Raw genomic sequence first — 17,778 nt, 5'->3', positions numbered from 1 at the left:
CTGGATGAGATATAGGTACAGGTAGAGAAAAGATTTCTGGGACCTATATCTGGGGAACTTTCTGTCATGTTACCTTGCTATCAGCTTCTTGACTGAGTTTTTTTTCCCCCTTCTTTCCCCTCTCTTGAGTACATATAGGTGAATCTGTTTATGTTGGCTGTACCTATGATATGATCCAATTAACCATACTTCTTAAGATGAAACTAAAATAGTAATACAAGTACATTATATTTACCTATTGCTTTGAACTTTGTAAGGAATTTTTATTTATCAAATGCCTGCTGTGCACCAGTAATGGCTAGGTACTTTAATGTATGTTACCTCATTTGATTTTTCCTAAATGTTTATTTGTGTTTTAAATGCAAATAGTGATGAACCTGTGGAGATACAGCTTTAGAGAAAACATTTTTATATTTGTACGTTGTTCCAAATTTACCGATGAATGTACAATACATATTTTAATTGATGACAGCATATACAAAAAAACTGCAGTTGCTAGTATGTAGTAGAAAGAACACTAACTAGCTATGAGCCAAGTGCCTTACATCTCTCTTCGGTCCTGTTTCCTATTGGTAAAGTAATAATATGACCAGGTTTCAGAAGGAACATAGTCAAGGGGTTCTCAAATAGTAAATTCAGATCAGTTGTTCTGATTTATGCTTCTGTAACCATGCCGTCCAATATCAGTCACTAGCCACATGCGTCTATTCAAATTTAAATTAATTTAAAATTAAAATTAAATGAAATTTTAAAATCGATTTCTCTGTTGCACTTGCCACATTTCAAGCACTCAGTAACCACATGTGGCAGTGGATACCATATCAGACAGTGCAGTACAGCACATTATCATCACTGTTTAAAGTTCTGTTGGACAAACACTGACATATACAACCATTTCTATAACATAACTTTCTTGGGAGTGTCTGGTTAAATTTGTTTGGTTTTAGAAAGTTCAATATATGTTACCAACTTGTGAAACAAATGGAAATAACAAAAATTATTTGATCTTTCCAAGAATAAAAGTATAATATAGCTCATTTTCATGATATCATATGTTTGAATAGTTTATACTTCAAATTAATAATTAAGTAAACTCACACTACAAATAGTATAGGACTTGTCCCATTGTAATCTAATTGATATAATTATCATATTGATTGCCTGTATGATAACAAATACTTTTGAAACTCAAATACTAATGCAAGAAGTACTTGTAAAAAATGAAATATTTTGGAATTATTTATGATAGGATGTGGTAAAATTCTGGTTTTAAAATTCTTTAGCTATTAAGAGCAATTTCAGGCCTCGGGATTTGTGGTGGCAGAAATTATTTTCTAATATTATTTCTAATATTTATTGTAAACAGAAGAAAGGAGTTCATCGTTGTACAAAATGCAGACTACAATTTTTGACCTACAAAGAGAAACTGGATCACAGGACCCAGCATCGGACATTTATAAAGCCTAAAGAGCTAGAAGGATTGCCTCCTGGTACAAAAGTGAGTTTTAAATATGTTGTGTTTTAACATTGTATGATAATAGAAATAAACCCCTGCCTGTTTTAATCTATTCAATATAATATTAAAAATTGACTTCTGGTTGTCATTAAAATTTTAATTTTAGGTTTTATCATTCTTATGCTTGGAAAGAAAATTTTTTATCCATTGTTTTTTTTAAATTAATTAATTTATTTATTTATTTGGCTGTGTTGGGTCTTCATTTCTGTGTGAGGGCTTTCTCTAGTTGCAGTGAGCAGGGGCCACTCTTTTTTTTTGGGGGGGCCACTCTTCATCGCGGTGCGCGGGCCTCTCACTGTCGGAGCCTCTCCTGTTGCGGAGCACAGGCTCCAGACGCTCAGGCTCAGTAGCTGTGGCTCACGGGCCCAGTTGCTCCGCGGCATGTGGGATCTTCCCAGACCAGGGCTCGAACCCGTGTCCCCTGCATTGGCAGGCAGAAGCCCTATCCATTGTTTTTTGAGTTGATTGAAATGTGCTATATTGGAGCATATTCCTTTGCAGTGAGTGCAACTATATTAACTGTAGACTGAGTTATTGTGTTGTTCCAATATTCTATAGTCTGGGGACTTCCCTGGTGACGCAGTGGTTAAGAATCTGCCTGCCAATGCAGGGGACACGGGTTCAAGCCCTGGTCCGGGAAGATCCCACATGTGCGGAGCAGCTAAGCCTATGCGCCACAGCTACTGACCCCACGCTCTAGAGCCCGTGAGCCACAATTACTGAAGACCACACACCTAAGAGCCCGTGCTCCACAACAAGAGAAGCCACCGCAATGAGAAGCCCACTCACCGCAACGAAGAGTAGCCCCCGCTCGCCGCAACTAGAGAAAGCCTGCACAGCAGCAAAGACCCAACGCAGCAAAATAATTAATTAATTAATTAATTTAAAAAAATACTTTAAAAAAATATTCTATAGTCTGTTTTTGAGCTTTTCCAGTTGGCAGCGTACATGTCTGCTTCAGCTGGTGAGGAATCATGTTTATCTTTGTGTCTCCAACATCTGTCATAATGCCTTGAATGCCGTAGTTTGTTGAAGTTGGTATTACTGAGTCAACTCTTAGAGAAGCAAATTCTCTTAATTAGCATTGCACTGTTAAGTGAGCAAACACACATCTGACGACAAATTTCATTTTCCCTCTGCCTTATGTACATCTGTTTTCTTTGACTTCTTCTATGTAAAGTCAGCTTTTGACTATTTGCTCCAGTAGAGGGATGCACAATCCAAAGTGAAATAATTCCCAAACATTTAGTACTTATATTTGAGTACTAAACTTTGATGTGAGTATGTCTGCTATTTGAGTTCATTAAAATAATGTAAAGCAATGCTCTAAAGCTCTAGAGGGAGAGAAGCTATCCAGTATCCTTCCCTGTAGTCCATTCATTCCATGCTGGAACAAGACACGCAGAATACTAACATAAGCAGTGCAATCCTCTCTCGTATCTTCCCTTATTAATAATAATGGTAATAATTATATACTATAATTATGATATTATTAATAAATGAGACTAAATGTCTTGTTAGCACTTCAGAATTAAGCTTTCCATGTGCTTTTTCATACATTCTGTTATTTAATCCCTGTAGCAAACCAGTGAGGTAGAGAAGGCAGGTATTATTCCCATATTACAGATGAGGCTTAGAGAGGATAAGTTACTTACTCAAGGTCACATGGCTAGGAAGAGGTAGTACTGAAATTTAACCTCAGGTCTTTTGACTCCTAGTTCAGTGCTTTTTGTATGATACCAAATATATAGGTGACTGTTTTTCATTATCAACCAATGGGTATAATCAAACATTTCTTTTTCTGAATATTAAATTAGAAATTTTATATTAGTTCGCTCTAAGAAAATTCTGAATATTATTAAATTCTCCATGCTGTATGATGAATTGATGTAACCTCCGCAGTAACCTTTGCCCAAAGAACCCCCAGAGAGAGGTCACATTTACTGGAGATCTGGTTTTTTTGGGGGGGTGCATTATTGTTTTTAATTGAGGTATAGTTGATGTACAATATTATATAAGTTTCAGGTGTTAACAGTGATTCTGGAGATCTGTCTGATAGTTACCAAAGAGTTATTTCAGGATTTGAGATTTAAATTTTGACCTCTATATTTACCAAAGCTATTTAGTTATATCAGAGCATAAAATAGCCATGGAATGTGCTCTTCTGACCCATTACTATCTGTGTTAACATATAAATGCTATCAATACAAAACTAGTATTACAACAGTAAATAAATACTGAGGGTAAATTTCATTTAATTGGTATGACCATTTAGAATAAATGCGAGACTTACCTGATTGTAGTTTATACCCTGATGTTTAACTTTTTGTATTGCAGTGATTTTTTTTTTTGGTAACAGCTTTATTGACATGTAATTCATATACCATACGATTCACCCATTTAAAGTATACAATTCAGGGGTTTTTAGCATTTTTAGCATATTCACAGAGTTGTGAAAACATCACTACAATCTATTTTAGAACATTTTATCACCCCCTAAAGAGACCCCATAACCATTAGTAGTCACTCCCAATTTCCCCTCCACCAGCAACAGGCAAACTTTAATCTGTTTTCCATCCCTGTGGGTTTTCCTCTTCTGGACGTTTCATACAAATGGAATCATACAATATGTGGTCTTTTATGACTGGTTTCTTTCACTTAGCATAATGTTTCTGAGGTTCATCCATATTGTAGCTTGTATCAGTACTTTGTTCCTTTTTAAGGCTATATTAGTACTTGGGTATCAGTACTTTATTCTTTTTTATGGCTGAATATTATTCCATTGTATGGATATACCATATTTTATTTATTCACTCATAAGTTGATGAGCATTTGGGTTGTTTCCACTTTTTGGCTGTAATGAATAATGCTCTCATGAAAATTCATGTACAAGTTTGTTTGTTTTTTTTTAATTTTTTATTTATTTTTATTTATTTATTTTTGGCTCTGTTGGGTATTTGTTGCTGTGCGCGGGCTTTCAGTTGTGGTGAACGGGTGCTACTCTTCGTTGCGGTGCGCGGGCTTCTCATTGCGGTGGCTTCTCTTGTTGTGGAGCACAGGCTCTAGGCATGCGGGCTTCAGTAGTTGTGGCTCGCGGGCTCTAGAGTGCAGGCTCAGTAGTTGTGATGCACGGGCTTAGTTGCTCTGTGCCATGTGGGATCTTCCCGGACCGGGGCTTGAACCCATGTCCCCTGCATTGGCAGGCAGATTCTTAACCACTGCACCACCAGGGAAGCCCATGTACAAGTTTTTGTGTGTACATTTCTCTTGAGTGGAATTGCTAGGAGTGGAACACCTAGGATTATATAATAACTCTTATGTTTAACATTTTGAAGAACTGCCAAACTGTTTTCCAAAGCTACTGCACCACTGTACATTCCCACCAGCAATATATGAGGGCTGCAGTTTCTCCACATCCTGTTAACACGTGCTGCTACCTGTCTTTTTCATTATAGTCATTTAGTTGGTCTGAGGTGATACATTACTGGAGTTTTGATTTACATTTCCTTAATGACTAATGATGTTGAGCATCTTTTCATGTGCTTATTTCATGTGTATATCTTCTTTGAAGAAATGTGTATTCAGATCATTTGCCCATTTGTTAATTGGGTTATTTGTCTTTTTATTGAGTTGTAAGAGTTCTTTATATATTCTGTATACAAGTCCCTTATTAGAGATATGATTTGCAAATATTTTCTCTCATTCTGTGGTTATCTTTTATCTTTCTTAATAGTGTCCTTCAAAGCACAAAAGTTTTAATTTTTACCAAGTCCATTTATCTATTCTTCTTTGGTTGCTTGTGCTTTCAGTATCATATTTAAGAAATCATTGCCTAACCCAAGGTCATGAAGATTTACTCCTATGTTTTCTTCTAAGAGTTTTATAGTTTGAGCTCTTACAGTCTGGTCTTTGATACATTTTGAGTTAATTTTTGTATTTAGTATGAGGTAGGGGTCCAAATTCATTCTTTTGCATGTAGATATCCAGTTGTCCCAGCACCATTTGTTGATAATACTATTGTTTCCCTCACTGAATTGTTTTGGCATCCTTGTCAAAAACCAATTATGGCCTGCATAATGTTTGATCTTTTTAATATTAATGTGATGCTTAATTTTCTAAAAATATATATTGCCTTCATTTTTATAGGTTACTATTCGAGCTTCAGTTGGACCTGTTCGTTCAAGTCTATCAACTACATCTTCCAAGGATACTCCAAGCACTTCTTCTCTTCAGGTCTCACCTTCAAAGTCTACAAGTGAAACTGCTGAAGATCCTACAAAACCTTATGAAAGTAAATATAAGACAAGAAAGTCTTATGCAACTACGTCCACTGCAAGTAGTCAAGGTGGAGATGTATTTGAATATAAAGCAAAAACCTATCACAAGCAAAAGAAAGAGTGCAACAAGAAGAATAAAATCGGCATAGTTTTGAAGAACTTAAGGTAATATCTTTTATTCCTGATATACAATCCTAATTTAATATTAAATATTAAAGGTTATTTTAATATAGCTTAGCATATCACTAGGTATGCACATTTACATGATAATCACTTATCTGGCATGTAGGCCAAGAAGATAATAAAAAGGTACTTTCTACAACTGCTGAACAGAACTTGAATTACTGAGTTTATTGTATAATTGTCATCTTTTACACTAATCTTATATTTTATGCTTATATCTTGTGATAGTTGAATTGTTAACGTGATCCTTTTTATTCCAAGGAAACATTAACTGGTATTAGACTTTTTTACTTATTCTAGCTTGTTGTTTCCAAGCAGATTTTCAAATTATAAGTCTCTATTTAAAGATTTAATTTAAACACCTTGGCTTCAATTAATAAAACATTAATAAGGCTTTACCATATTATTTTGTTTTACAATATATTTTTTCCTGTCTCCATAAGGTGTCTTCGGGGAGTTCACAAGTGCATTGAGTGTCGTTCCAAAATAAAAGATTTTGCAAGCCACTTTTCAATATATATCCACTGTAATTTTTGCAGATACAAAACAAACTGTAACAAAGCCTTTATAAATCATACGGTGAGGTGAGTTAAACATGTACACTGCCAGTCAAAACTGCCATTCAAGATATTTGGTTTGGGGTTTTTTTTTTATTTGTTTTATTTTTTAAAAATATTTCTCATGCGTTTTTAATATTTAGATATTTGGTTTTTGAAAACAAAGCCAGTTTGTCACATCAAGGATCTAAAAAGATCTAGCAACAGGGAACTTCTAGGATATTACCCAATACTGTTTTCCAGCATAATAACTCATGAAATTAGTGGAACAAAAATTTTAAGAACAGTTAGACTAATGAAATTAGAATAGGTTTGTTAGGGAAACTATTTTTCAAAGTCTTTCAGAAAGTGGTCCATAAAATTTAAAATTTTTCCAGAATATTTATCAAATAAATACATGGAACCACGTGAGTGTTACCCACTTCAAAGCAGTCAACTTTTAGAGACTTCAGCTTTGTCAAAGACGCTAGGAACATCATTGGTGCTCACATGCTCACTCTCTCGCACTCTCTCTCTCTCTCTCATCCGTCTGTCTGTCCATTTGTCTTTCAAGCTATCTATCTTTGCATTCATTTGATGAATGTGAAATGAGAGAGTACAGGGATATTCCGGTCATGACGCTACTGTTGGAATTTCTTTTCATATATCAATTCTATTTACATTATTTGAGCACCTACCATGTACTCTATTGCTAGAGAAAGACTTCAGAGCCCTCATTACTTTCATTTGAACCTCATTGGTACTTTATGCCTTTGGGATAGATTTTTTTTAATAGACAAAAATTATTCAGATATAAATAAGTTGATTATTCAGATTGAGGTAGTTCCATTTATTTTCAGTCAGAAATAAGGTATAACCAATAAAAGTGGTTCTCTTGCAAATCATAACAAGACCTCTACGTTACTTTATGGTCATAGTTAACTACCACTTTCAAGGATTTGCCCACATTTTTTAATGCCTTCAGAACTTAGCTCTCAGTTTTTTTGTTTCCCCTTGATGATCAGCCTGTCATCATGTTGCCTTGACTTCTTTAATGCCAGCACTTCACATCCACCTCTGAGGTGTTGTACCCCCTTCTTTACCACCATCCAATTTTACCTCATCATATACAATATTCATTCGTTTTGAAATCTCATTACCCCAGGACTTTCAGTCTTGACCCCTCTTTCCAGTCCAGCATCACCAATCCAATTGTATAGTCAACTTCACCCTCAAGTTCATCTGTTTTGAATGTTGCTTTGTTTTTTGTTCTAGAATCCTTTACATCTTCAATCATGCTTAACCTTGCTATCCTTGACTCTCTTATCCTTTTTGATCTTTTTCTATGCTCAATTCTAGACCACCAAACTGTGCTTGATTCAGTCAGCTCTGAATTCCTGATCTTTAACTTTAATGTGGTCCTGTCTTTTAAAAAATACCTCTTTGTTTTTGTCTACAACATGTTTAAATCCTTTTCAGTACCTTCAAGATTTTATTCTAGTCTCTCAGTTGTTAACCTTGCCTACTAATTACTCAGAGGTCATCCTTTTCATTTTTCCCAAGGTTAACCTCTTTCTACCTCGTTTTTGTTTTCCTTCATCCAAACATTAATCTCAGAAAAAGATATGTCCTCTTTTTCAAAGTTAATCCTGCCCCTCATCTCCTCCATTTCCTCCATAATCTTATGCACCTTCATTTCATTTTTCTCTCTACCACATTCCTTCTGCCTGCAAATATTTTCAGGTATTCTTTTTTTTTTAGGATGAGGGAGATTTGCCTTTACTTTGCATATTTTCTTATCTTCCTTTTACTGTCAACATTTGTAAAGAGTATTCTTTACTATCTTGTTTGTCGTTTCTTTACCCTTTGTAATTTGAGTATCACCCCCATCTATCAGTTCAAGCTGCCCCTTTGAAGGTTATCAGTCATGTCCTAATCACTCAGTGTACTCACTGCTTTTCATTCTTACTCCTCCATGACTTCTTTAGAGTATTTGATACTTTTGATCACTCACTTTTGAAACTCTTCTCAACTTCTCTTAAACTATTACCACCATTTTTTTCTTGTTTGCTACTCCTCTATTTCATTACCTTTTCTTTCTTCAGCTCTTCTTGCCTCTTTACGTTTCTTTTCTTGGTACTTCAACCACTCTCAGAGTTTTATCTTTTACCTTTCAACTGTAAATCCTCCAGTTTCAGTGCTGAGTTTTCCTGAGATCCAACTCTTCATCTCTAACTATTTGATAGATATTTTCACCTTTAACTCACTGGCATTTATACAGGACACAAATAAGTCAAACATTTTTGTCTGTCTAGGATCCAAACTCTTATCACCCCAATACCCTTTAAGCTCAGTCTGTCTCCACGCATTATTTCCATAAATGTGGAGCATCACCTGGAAATAATAGACTTTAAGTTTCTGAAGCCTATGGAGTTCTCTTGATCTGCCACCATTCATCATGGCTTCCTGAAAGTCCATCTTCTGTAATTTACCACTCTGCCTCACAACTACTGCAGTGGTTCTGCACCCATACCTCAGTTGTTCCAAACCAGACCACAGCCAACCTTTCTCTCAGTATACTGCTGGGGAGAATGCTGGTCTCTTATTCTGTGCCTAACACATGGCTGCCCCAGTGGGGCTTTAATTCTGCCCCTAATTTCCAAGAGATTAAATTGGAAGTTATCTTTGGTGTTTCTTAAACCCATGGATCATTCTGTCCTCTCCTTTCCCATTTTCCATAGGCTCCTCAACTGTCCTGTAGGACCTCTAACCCCATTCTATCCCAAAATATTCCCAATTGGGTCCAGGCTTCCTTCATAGCCTTTTTCTAATTTCCAGTTAGCCCCAACCCTGCACTGCATTGTCATCACACACACTGATTGCTTACTCATCGTTAGCCTCATACAGAACTGAAATCTTCCACTTTTACTCTTCTAAGGGCCTTGAAGCTCGCTCTCCTGTTTCCCCTACTTCATTGGTGCCTTGCTTCCCTGGTTGCCTCAAGTACCTCTCCGTTAATTGGATACCCTCACTCCGACCCGTGTGGACTTTTGTCATAGGATTAAGCTCTGTATGTACAGAAGCTTCATTTTTCTCAGAGGTTGAGTATCTTTATTCTCAGCCCATACCAACTCTGTAATCATACAGAAGTCAAGCCTCCCAGATTAATTAATCTTCCCCAATGGATAGTTTGTCCCATATTCAATATCTAAAGTGACTTTTCCTTAATTCTTTGGAATGCCCTTCTCCTTCCCTTTCATTTTACCTTCTGTGAAGTATCTGATCACCACAGCCACTCGTAGGAATCAGTTGTTTCTTTGAGTTCTGTACTACTCAGCTATTCTGCCGCATATTAAATACGTGTCTGTCTTACCTACTTGAGAGAGCAGTTCTTTGTATTCACCATAGCACCTATTCTGAGGATTTTTTCTTGGCATTATAGGTAGCCATTCTTTTCCCATGTATACGTGGTATGCTGATGATAGTTACTGTGTGTCTAAGGGTAACCATTGACTTGATGTGTTGTCTGGTTTGGGTCTGTCAGTGCAAGCTAGGGCTAGTACTTTTCAGACTTTATCTTGCATAAGAATCATCTGAAAAACTTGTTGAAAATGATTTCTGGGCTCCACCACCAGAGATTAATTCAGTAAGTCTGGAGTGGGAGCTGACTTTGTATTCCTAATAAGCTCCCAGGTGATACGGATGCTGCTGGTCTATGGACCACAGTTTGAGTAATACTGTGCTACACTAATCCCAGCTAATTCTGCCTGACTTTCTAATACAGGAAAGCTTTCCTTATCAGTTTAAAAGGGGGTATAAAAGCTATTAGCATTGGCTGCAAAATTTGGTTAGTGGTTTTCTGTTCTGTGCGGAGAGAAAGTATTGTTTTAACTCATGAGCTCTGTTTTTAATTCGTGTTCTTTAAAAGCTCTCCTAGTAATTGCAAAAGATTCTTTAAATGTTTCATTTTACTGATGGTAAGTAATGTCATTTAGCCCAAGAAACATTTACTTCCAGGATCATTCAGATTGGTCCCCTGGGCTAAGTATATCAAGATTAGAAAGTAATAATTATTATTCATAACAATTTATATTATAGCAAAATACATTATTAGCCAATACCTTTTAAGTTGTTCTCAACTCTTAACAGTTGAAAAACTTAACTTGATGCTCTTTGCATTTTTAACTCTAAAGGTTTTTTTTTTATAATGGTGAGGTATGATCATTTAAGATTATTCTCAGGGAAATATGTTGTTCGAAAACACACAGGGAAAATGAAATGTAAGATAAAAATCTTGAATTAAACAGAGATGCTAATAGAGTTTTATAATTTAAATCATGGTCTTTTATTCAAAACTAAGCATAGGCTTGAAAACTGATCATAAAATTAATGACTTATTGTATAATAAAATCTCATTTGTCTTTTGTCTCTCCAGCTCTCATAGCAACCAGCCAACTAAACGGTTTTATCTTTTTAAGAAGCATTCTGGAACTCTCAGGTAACTACTCGATCTTTTTTTTTTTTTTTTTTTTTTGCGGTACGCGGGCCTCTCACTGTTGTGGCCTCTCCCGTTGCGGAGCACAGGCTCTGGATGCGCAGGCTCAGCGGCCATGGCTCATGGGCCCAGCCGCTCCGCAGCTTGTGGGATCTTCCCGGACCAGAGCACGAACCCGTGTCCCCTCCATCGGCAGGCGGACTCTCAACCACTGCGCCACCAGGGAAACCCTACTCGATCTTTTTTCATTCTCTCTACTGAAAAATTATAGTAGCTTTTTAACCTGATGCTGGAGTGCCTAGTTTGGAAAATGAAGTGATTGCTACTAGACATAATAGAGTTCTGTACTTTATATCCTTACCTCAAAGAGGGGATTGCCTGTATTCTCTAGCTAAACTTGTTTCAGTGATGTCAGGCATTAAGGTGAAACTTTCATGAATTTGCATTATAAAATTAAAAAAATAAGGCTCTCCAGCAATATTTGAAAATTTAAGACTTTTAAGATACCTAGTAAAGTGACTAACACTACTTTGGTTGTGATCAGTATATAGCCTTCATAATCCTTGGGGCTTTTTTATTTTTGAAATAAAAGTACACAACTTGTTTACTGTTCAGAGGAATTGTGAACATTTCTAAAGGCATTGATAATTCATTTTGGTTATACCACACACACTTAGCTCAGAATCCACTAAGAACCATTTTTTTCACATTCTTCTAATTCCTTTTCACTCTATATTCCTTTAATTATTTTGTTCGTGTTCTCATTGCTATTTGAAATACCAGTGTCAAGATCTTTGTAGCAAGAGGCTAAGACATAGACTTAAGTTTAGCCAATAGTTGTTTTGATGCTTTGGGTTAGTGGAAAAGTAGAAGAGGGAATGCTGTGTCTCAGGACCTTTGTATTTTATTATTCCTTTTGCCTCATTTCCTCTTCCCCAGATATCTGTATGGGTAGCTAGCTCCCATGGTAGCTACCTTTAGGTAGCTCCTTTAGGTCTCTCCTCCAATGAGTGAGCCTTACCTGGACCGCCCCATTTAAAGTAGCATCCGGCCTTCCCTGGTGGCGCAGTGGTTGAGAGTCCACCTGCCGATGGAGGGGACACGGGTTCGTGCCCCAGTCTGGGAGGATCCCCCATGCCGCAGAGCGGCTAGGCCTGTGAGCCATGGCCACTGAGCCTGTGTGTCTGGAGCCTGTGCTCCGCAACGGGAGAGGCCACAACAGTGAGAGGCCCGTGTACTGCAAAAAATAAAATAAAAATAAAAAATAATAATAATAAAGTAGCATCCTTTCCCCAGGCCCCACCCCCAGCACTCCCTCTCTTCCCTTTCTTGCTTTGTTTTTACTTCATGGCAGCTTTTTACTGTTCAATGTATTGTATATTGTGTATTTCACCCTCTTGTTTATTGTCTATATCTTCTCACTAGAATGTGTGTAGTTCAGATACTGAGCTATGCCAGACATTTGCTGGGCATTGAATAGTGCCTGGCACATGATAGGCATTCCATAAATATTTGTTGAGTAAATTAATATTGAAAGTGACATGTGGAGTATGTGGACGATAGACAAATAGCTCATAGGCAGAGGAAAGTTTGATTCCATTTTTAAAATATATTAGTGCTATTTTTAAAATATTACTAAATTCAGGGCATTAGAAGATTCTAATAAACTATATTTAGGTATTAACCTGTACTAAAAATTTTTATAGTAATGAAAAGGATTTGTAAAGATGAGAATTTAATTTGATTTTTACCTCACTATTGTCAAACACAGTTGTGTGCTTGATTCTTAAATTAACTGTATGACTTTAAAGATCTGAGGTGCTTTTTTCTTACCTTGGGTGGATCTCAAATTTAAACAGAAAATTGGTTATTTTCTGTGTATGGGAGGTTTCATACTTGTAATTTTACAAAATAAATTTTGTAATTAATATTTTGTTAAAATGCAGTGTTCATTCTTTAACTGTTTATTGTACATCTATTATGTATAACACAGTGTAGCAAGTCCTATAAAGATGACAGTGATGAAGAAGGCTTGGTACCAACCTTCAAGGAATGTACCATTTACAGTAAGGTGTGAACATAAATAACTACAGAAATTAATGCAAGGAGGTTTGTAATAAGTGCAATGAGAGTTACTGATTTCAAAAGAAAGAAAGTTTTCTACTTAGAAGAAGAGGCACGGGGCATTTTAGTTGGAAGAAATAACATGAATAAAAATGCAGACAGGAAAAAAGCAGAAGACATACACAATGAATGGAAAGTAGTACAGTTTGAATGGAGCATGAAGTTCATATAACATAGCATTAAGTTCAGAGTCTGGGGAAATGGTTTTGAGCTGAGATGCAGATTGTGGAATCCTTGAAAAAGGCTGGGGAATTTGGACGTAATTTTAATTTGAGGATGTTGGGAAAGCCATTGCGGTTTTGTGTAGAATCAAGGGTACTGAAAGAAGATCGATTTGGAGGGGTATACAAGGTGAGTTGTAGCTACATGAGGCACATAGACTGGTTAAGACTATTGCAGTAGTTAACACTGATTTAATAAGATAACCTGGGTTAAGGTGGCGAGGTGGTGTCATGTCACATTTAAGAATATGGGCTCTGAAAGGGAACCCTCTTGAATTGTTGGTGGGAATGTAAATTGATACAGCCACTATGGAGAACAGTATGAAGGCTCCTTAAAAAACTACAAATAGAACTAACATACGATCCAGCAATCCCACTACTGGGCATATACCCTGAGAAAACCATAATTCAAAAAGAGACAGATCCAGACGTTTTCCCGGACTCCCTCCCAGCTAGCCGTGGTGCACTAGCCCCCTTCAGGCTGTGTTCACGCCGCCAACCCCAGTCCTCTTCCTGCGCTCCAACCAAAGCCTGAGCCTCAGCTCCCAGCCCCGCCCGCCCCGGCGGGTGAGCAGACAAGCCTCTCGGGCTGGTGCGGCACCGATCCTCTGTGCGGGAATCTCTCCGCTTTGCCCTCTGCACCCCTGTTGCTGCGCTCTCCTCTGTGGCTCTGAAGCTTCCCCTCTCCGCCACCCGCAGTCTCCGCCCGCGAAGGGGCTTCTAGTGTGTGGACACCTTTCCTCCTTCACAGCTCCCTCCCACTGGTGCAGGTCCAGTCCCTATTCTTTTGTCCCTGTTTTTTCTTTTTTCTTTTGCCCTACCCAGGTACGTGGGGAGTTTTTTGCCTTTTGGGGGGTCTGAGGTCTTCTGCCAGCGTTCAGTAGGTGTTCTGTAGGAGTTGTTCCACATGTAGATGTATTTCTGATGTATTTGTGGGGAGGAAGGTGATCTCCACTTCTTACTCTTCCGCCATCTTGAAACTCCCTGCATGATTTATTTTTAAGGCCTCCTTTCTTTTCTGACTTCATCATCAATTAAATAGGACATTAGATTGTAGACTTCACAGAGTGTATCCTTTTTTGTTCACTCTTGTATCCATAAGACCTAGTAGTACAGAGTATGTAACGAAGGTTCTCAGAAAATGTGTATTGAATGGATGAATATTGTAGCCTTGCTTTGCAGGTGGGCAAAGGCATGGAAAGATTGTACCTTGCACAAGTTATATAAGTTAGTGGAGTCATGACTGGGCTTTAGTTCTCTTCACTCATATCTTTTGGAAACCGGCATCAGAGGGAACAAGCTTATAGAGCACTAAATGCTAGCATAATTTAGACATGGCTATGCCATTTTCTAGAGACATGGTTATACCATTTCATATATATCGGGTTTATATAACAAAATTTGCAAATGGTGATCATGACACATAAAAAACAAGTCAAGTTATTACATGGAAAAATAATGATTGAACTTGTATATGGATTTTCATAAAAGATAAAAACCTTTTCTTTCTGTCTTCTTTTTTTCATAGGGGCATTACTCTGGTGTGCCTTAAATGTGATTTCCTAACTGATTCTTCTGGTTTAGATCTTATGGCTAAACACTTAAGTCAACGTAAAACTCATACTTGCCAAGTTATAATAGAGAATGGTACGTATATAATTGTGTTACTTTGGATTTCTGATACTTATTCCAGTGTTTTTGATCAGCCACAATACGGCTCTTACATATTAAAATGACAGTTTCATTCCTCATATATTCTTTAAGAATTTTTTTTATTGAAGTATAGTTGATTTACAGTGTTGTGTTAGTCTCTGGTGTACAGCAAAGTGATTCAGTTATATACATAGATTCTTTTCCACTATAGTTTATTACAAGATATTGAATATAGTTCCCTGTGCTATACAGTGGGACCTTGTTGTTTATCTGTTTTATATATAGTAGTTTGTATCTGCTAATCCCAAACTCCTAATTTATCCCTTCCTCCCTTTCCCCTTTTCATTCCTCATATATTCTATTTTAAATGTAAAACTCTTCTAATTTCAGTTCCTGGGAGTACCTCAGCTTCTGGACCCACTTCTGCGTAAGTTTAATATTCATTTAGTGCATTTTTCTTTGATGGATTTTAACACTGTTGCATTTTTTAAATGTATCATTAATAGAAATGAAAAATATTAAAGTATTTTGTTTTTGTTTTTGTTTTTAAAGCCGCTTGTTGAAATAGATTCCTGCTCTATGGAGCTCGTGCAACCTGGTGCAAGACAAGTTGGAATTTCCTAAGTTCAAAGTTCTGAAGTGTTTTCTTACACAAAGGCAGTTTCCTAAGTTCAAAGTTCTGAAGTGTTTTCTCATACGAAGGCGGTTAAACAGCCAAGTTCATGACACTAGTTCTCATTATTCAGCTCTTTTCAGCTTTCAGATGGCACTAGAGTCTTATTCCACCTTATCTTTGTGTCAGGTTAACATATCTTAACATATGTTTTTCTCTCCAGTTGGCTCTCTTCAAAAATAACTTTTGTTGCTATGGTCTTTTCTTGCTTTGCTTAAAATAATTTGTGTTTTTCTCTGCTATACTTGCTTTCAGAATATTGCATTCCAAAAGATGTGACTGTTCATCTTTTTTTGTCTGTTTTGTCTGGTTTCTTAGTTAATTTCTTATAAGTCTTACAATTTTAGATCAGATAGCTGTCTTTTTCCTCATTCCTTGTCTGTCATTGTTCTATTTTTCGTATTTTTCAGATGCAGAAGCAACACAGAAATTTCAAAAAAAGTCCAGGGTACTCCTGGTCAGTGTCCCCCTTCGATGGACACATCTGATGCCTGTTCTCTCTTTCCAAGGAATGTGAATTGTTTGACTGTGAGACCTCCTCTAGGTTGTGGCCTTAAGAAATCAGATCTTAGGGAGAGTCCCTTCCTTCATGACTGGCCTCCCATAAGACTGATGCTAATGTGGCCAGAGATGACCTCAAGGCCCACCAAATTGAGCACAACTTCCCCCTGGGGGCTTTGGTTCTTGATCTTAAGCTTATGGGTTGATTCTGACCAAGAAAAAAGCCCATCAAATCAATGCTTCAACATCCAAGTTGAAGTTTAATCATTTTGGCTGCTGCCCTTTAATCTTTCTCTAGCATGCATGCAGTCCAAGGAATATAAAAACTGGTTATGTAGGGAACCAAGGTTATTTCCATGTTCTTGGAAAACAAATTTCTAAAGTTAGTGATTTTTACTGTCATTTAAAGTTTTATCCAGTGTTAAAAAACCCTAGGAGTTTTCAGCAATACTAATATTCAACTTTTTTAAGTCTAATTTAATTTTGTTATCTTGGTTTTATGTTGTCTTCACCAAATTTATTAATGTCCGTTTTGTCATGTCCTCTTTTATTTCTTTTCTTTAAAACTTGTTTTGTGTTTGTTTTGTTTCATTAATAACTCCCCAAAAAATCCTTACAATTCTCCACAGATTTTATGTAGCTACCTATTGACTTCTTAATTTGGTAATTGTTTAGACCATTAGACATTATTATATCCTCTGTCTATCCTGGGACTATCATTAACATTATCTTAGTGATTGTGAGGTCAAAGACATAAAGAATTGGCAAAAAACACTTCCTACAGACCTTAAAACAAATTTTAAAGTTACATTTTCTGTACATCTAACACATAATGTCTTCTTAGCCATTAATGTAACTCCTTTGGATAAAGATAATATATCCAGAAAATATTGGGACCAAAAACTGCACTTGTTTCTTGCCCATATATATATAGATGTATATTTTTTTTTATTTGGTGTTTGTTTATTTTGGTTACATTGAATATAGATTTGCTGAAGAGTTTTGATGTTATTACTTATTTTTTTAATAAAATTTGTACTGTTAAAATGCCTCTGGAATTATTTTCTAATAAATAACTTTGCATAAAAGCTGTAGATTTTAGGGCTTCCCTGGTGGCGCAGTGGTTTAGAGTCCGCCTGCCGATGCAGGGAACACGGGTTCGTGCCCCGGTCCGGGAAGATCCCACATGCCACGGAGCGGCTGGGCCCATGAGCCATGGCCACTGAGCCTGCGCGTCCGCAACGGGAGAGGCCACAACAGTGAGAGGCCCGCGTACCGCAAAAAAAAAAAAAAAAAAAAAAAAAAAAAGCTGCAGATTTTGTCATACAACTAGGAGCATTGCTTTACTTCTTACATGGAAGCCTGATTACTTGGCCTACAGACTGAGAGCTTTATCTGTTGAATCCATCTTCTGGTTTTTGCTTCAGCGCAGTTAAAAGCTCACTGTGTATACTTTACTAATTTTTAGAACTTTAAAGGGTGGCAAGAGTCCCTTTGTAATCCTAATAACCGTAAAGGTGGGCAGGCTCAGAAGTTGTTTGGCTCAATCATGAGTGGTTTTTTTCCTCTTAGCATTAGAACTTCTTGAATTGTACTTTG

General features: G+C 36.9%; 1 protein-coding gene across 4 annotated transcripts in view; it reads left to right on the top strand.

Moving 5' to 3' along the window:
• ZNF280C (zinc finger protein 280C) overlaps positions 1-17,289 on the top strand; it is a 74,668-nt gene extending 57,379 nt beyond the window's left edge. For 3 of the 4 annotated variants that reach the window (XM_079910862.1, XM_079910864.1, XM_079910863.1), the window contains exons 14-20: positions 1,367-1,498; positions 5,663-5,958; positions 6,420-6,560; positions 10,948-11,010; positions 14,881-14,999; positions 15,396-15,432; positions 16,089-17,289. In XM_079910862.1, the coding sequence (XP_079766988.1) occupies positions 1,367-1,498; positions 5,663-5,958; positions 6,420-6,560; positions 10,948-11,010; positions 14,881-14,999; positions 15,396-15,432; positions 16,089-16,443 (1,143 nt within the window). In that variant the 3' untranslated portion in view covers positions 16,444-17,289. Of the gene's footprint in view, positions 1-1,366; positions 1,499-5,662; positions 5,959-6,419; positions 6,561-10,947; positions 11,011-14,880; positions 15,000-15,395; positions 15,433-15,557 lie in introns of all 4 variants that reach the window. The other variant, XM_079910865.1, reaches the window with a different exon arrangement.
• The last annotated feature ends 489 nt before the right edge of the window (positions 17,290-17,778 follow it).

This window comes from Stenella coeruleoalba (assembly GCF_951394435.1).
Source record: "Stenella coeruleoalba genome assembly, chromosome: X".
NCBI classification, from domain to species: Eukaryota; Metazoa; Chordata; class Mammalia; order Artiodactyla; family Delphinidae; genus Stenella; species Stenella coeruleoalba.
Note: the sequence above shows the minus strand (reverse complement) of the source record. Positions and strands in the feature narration are given on the sequence as shown.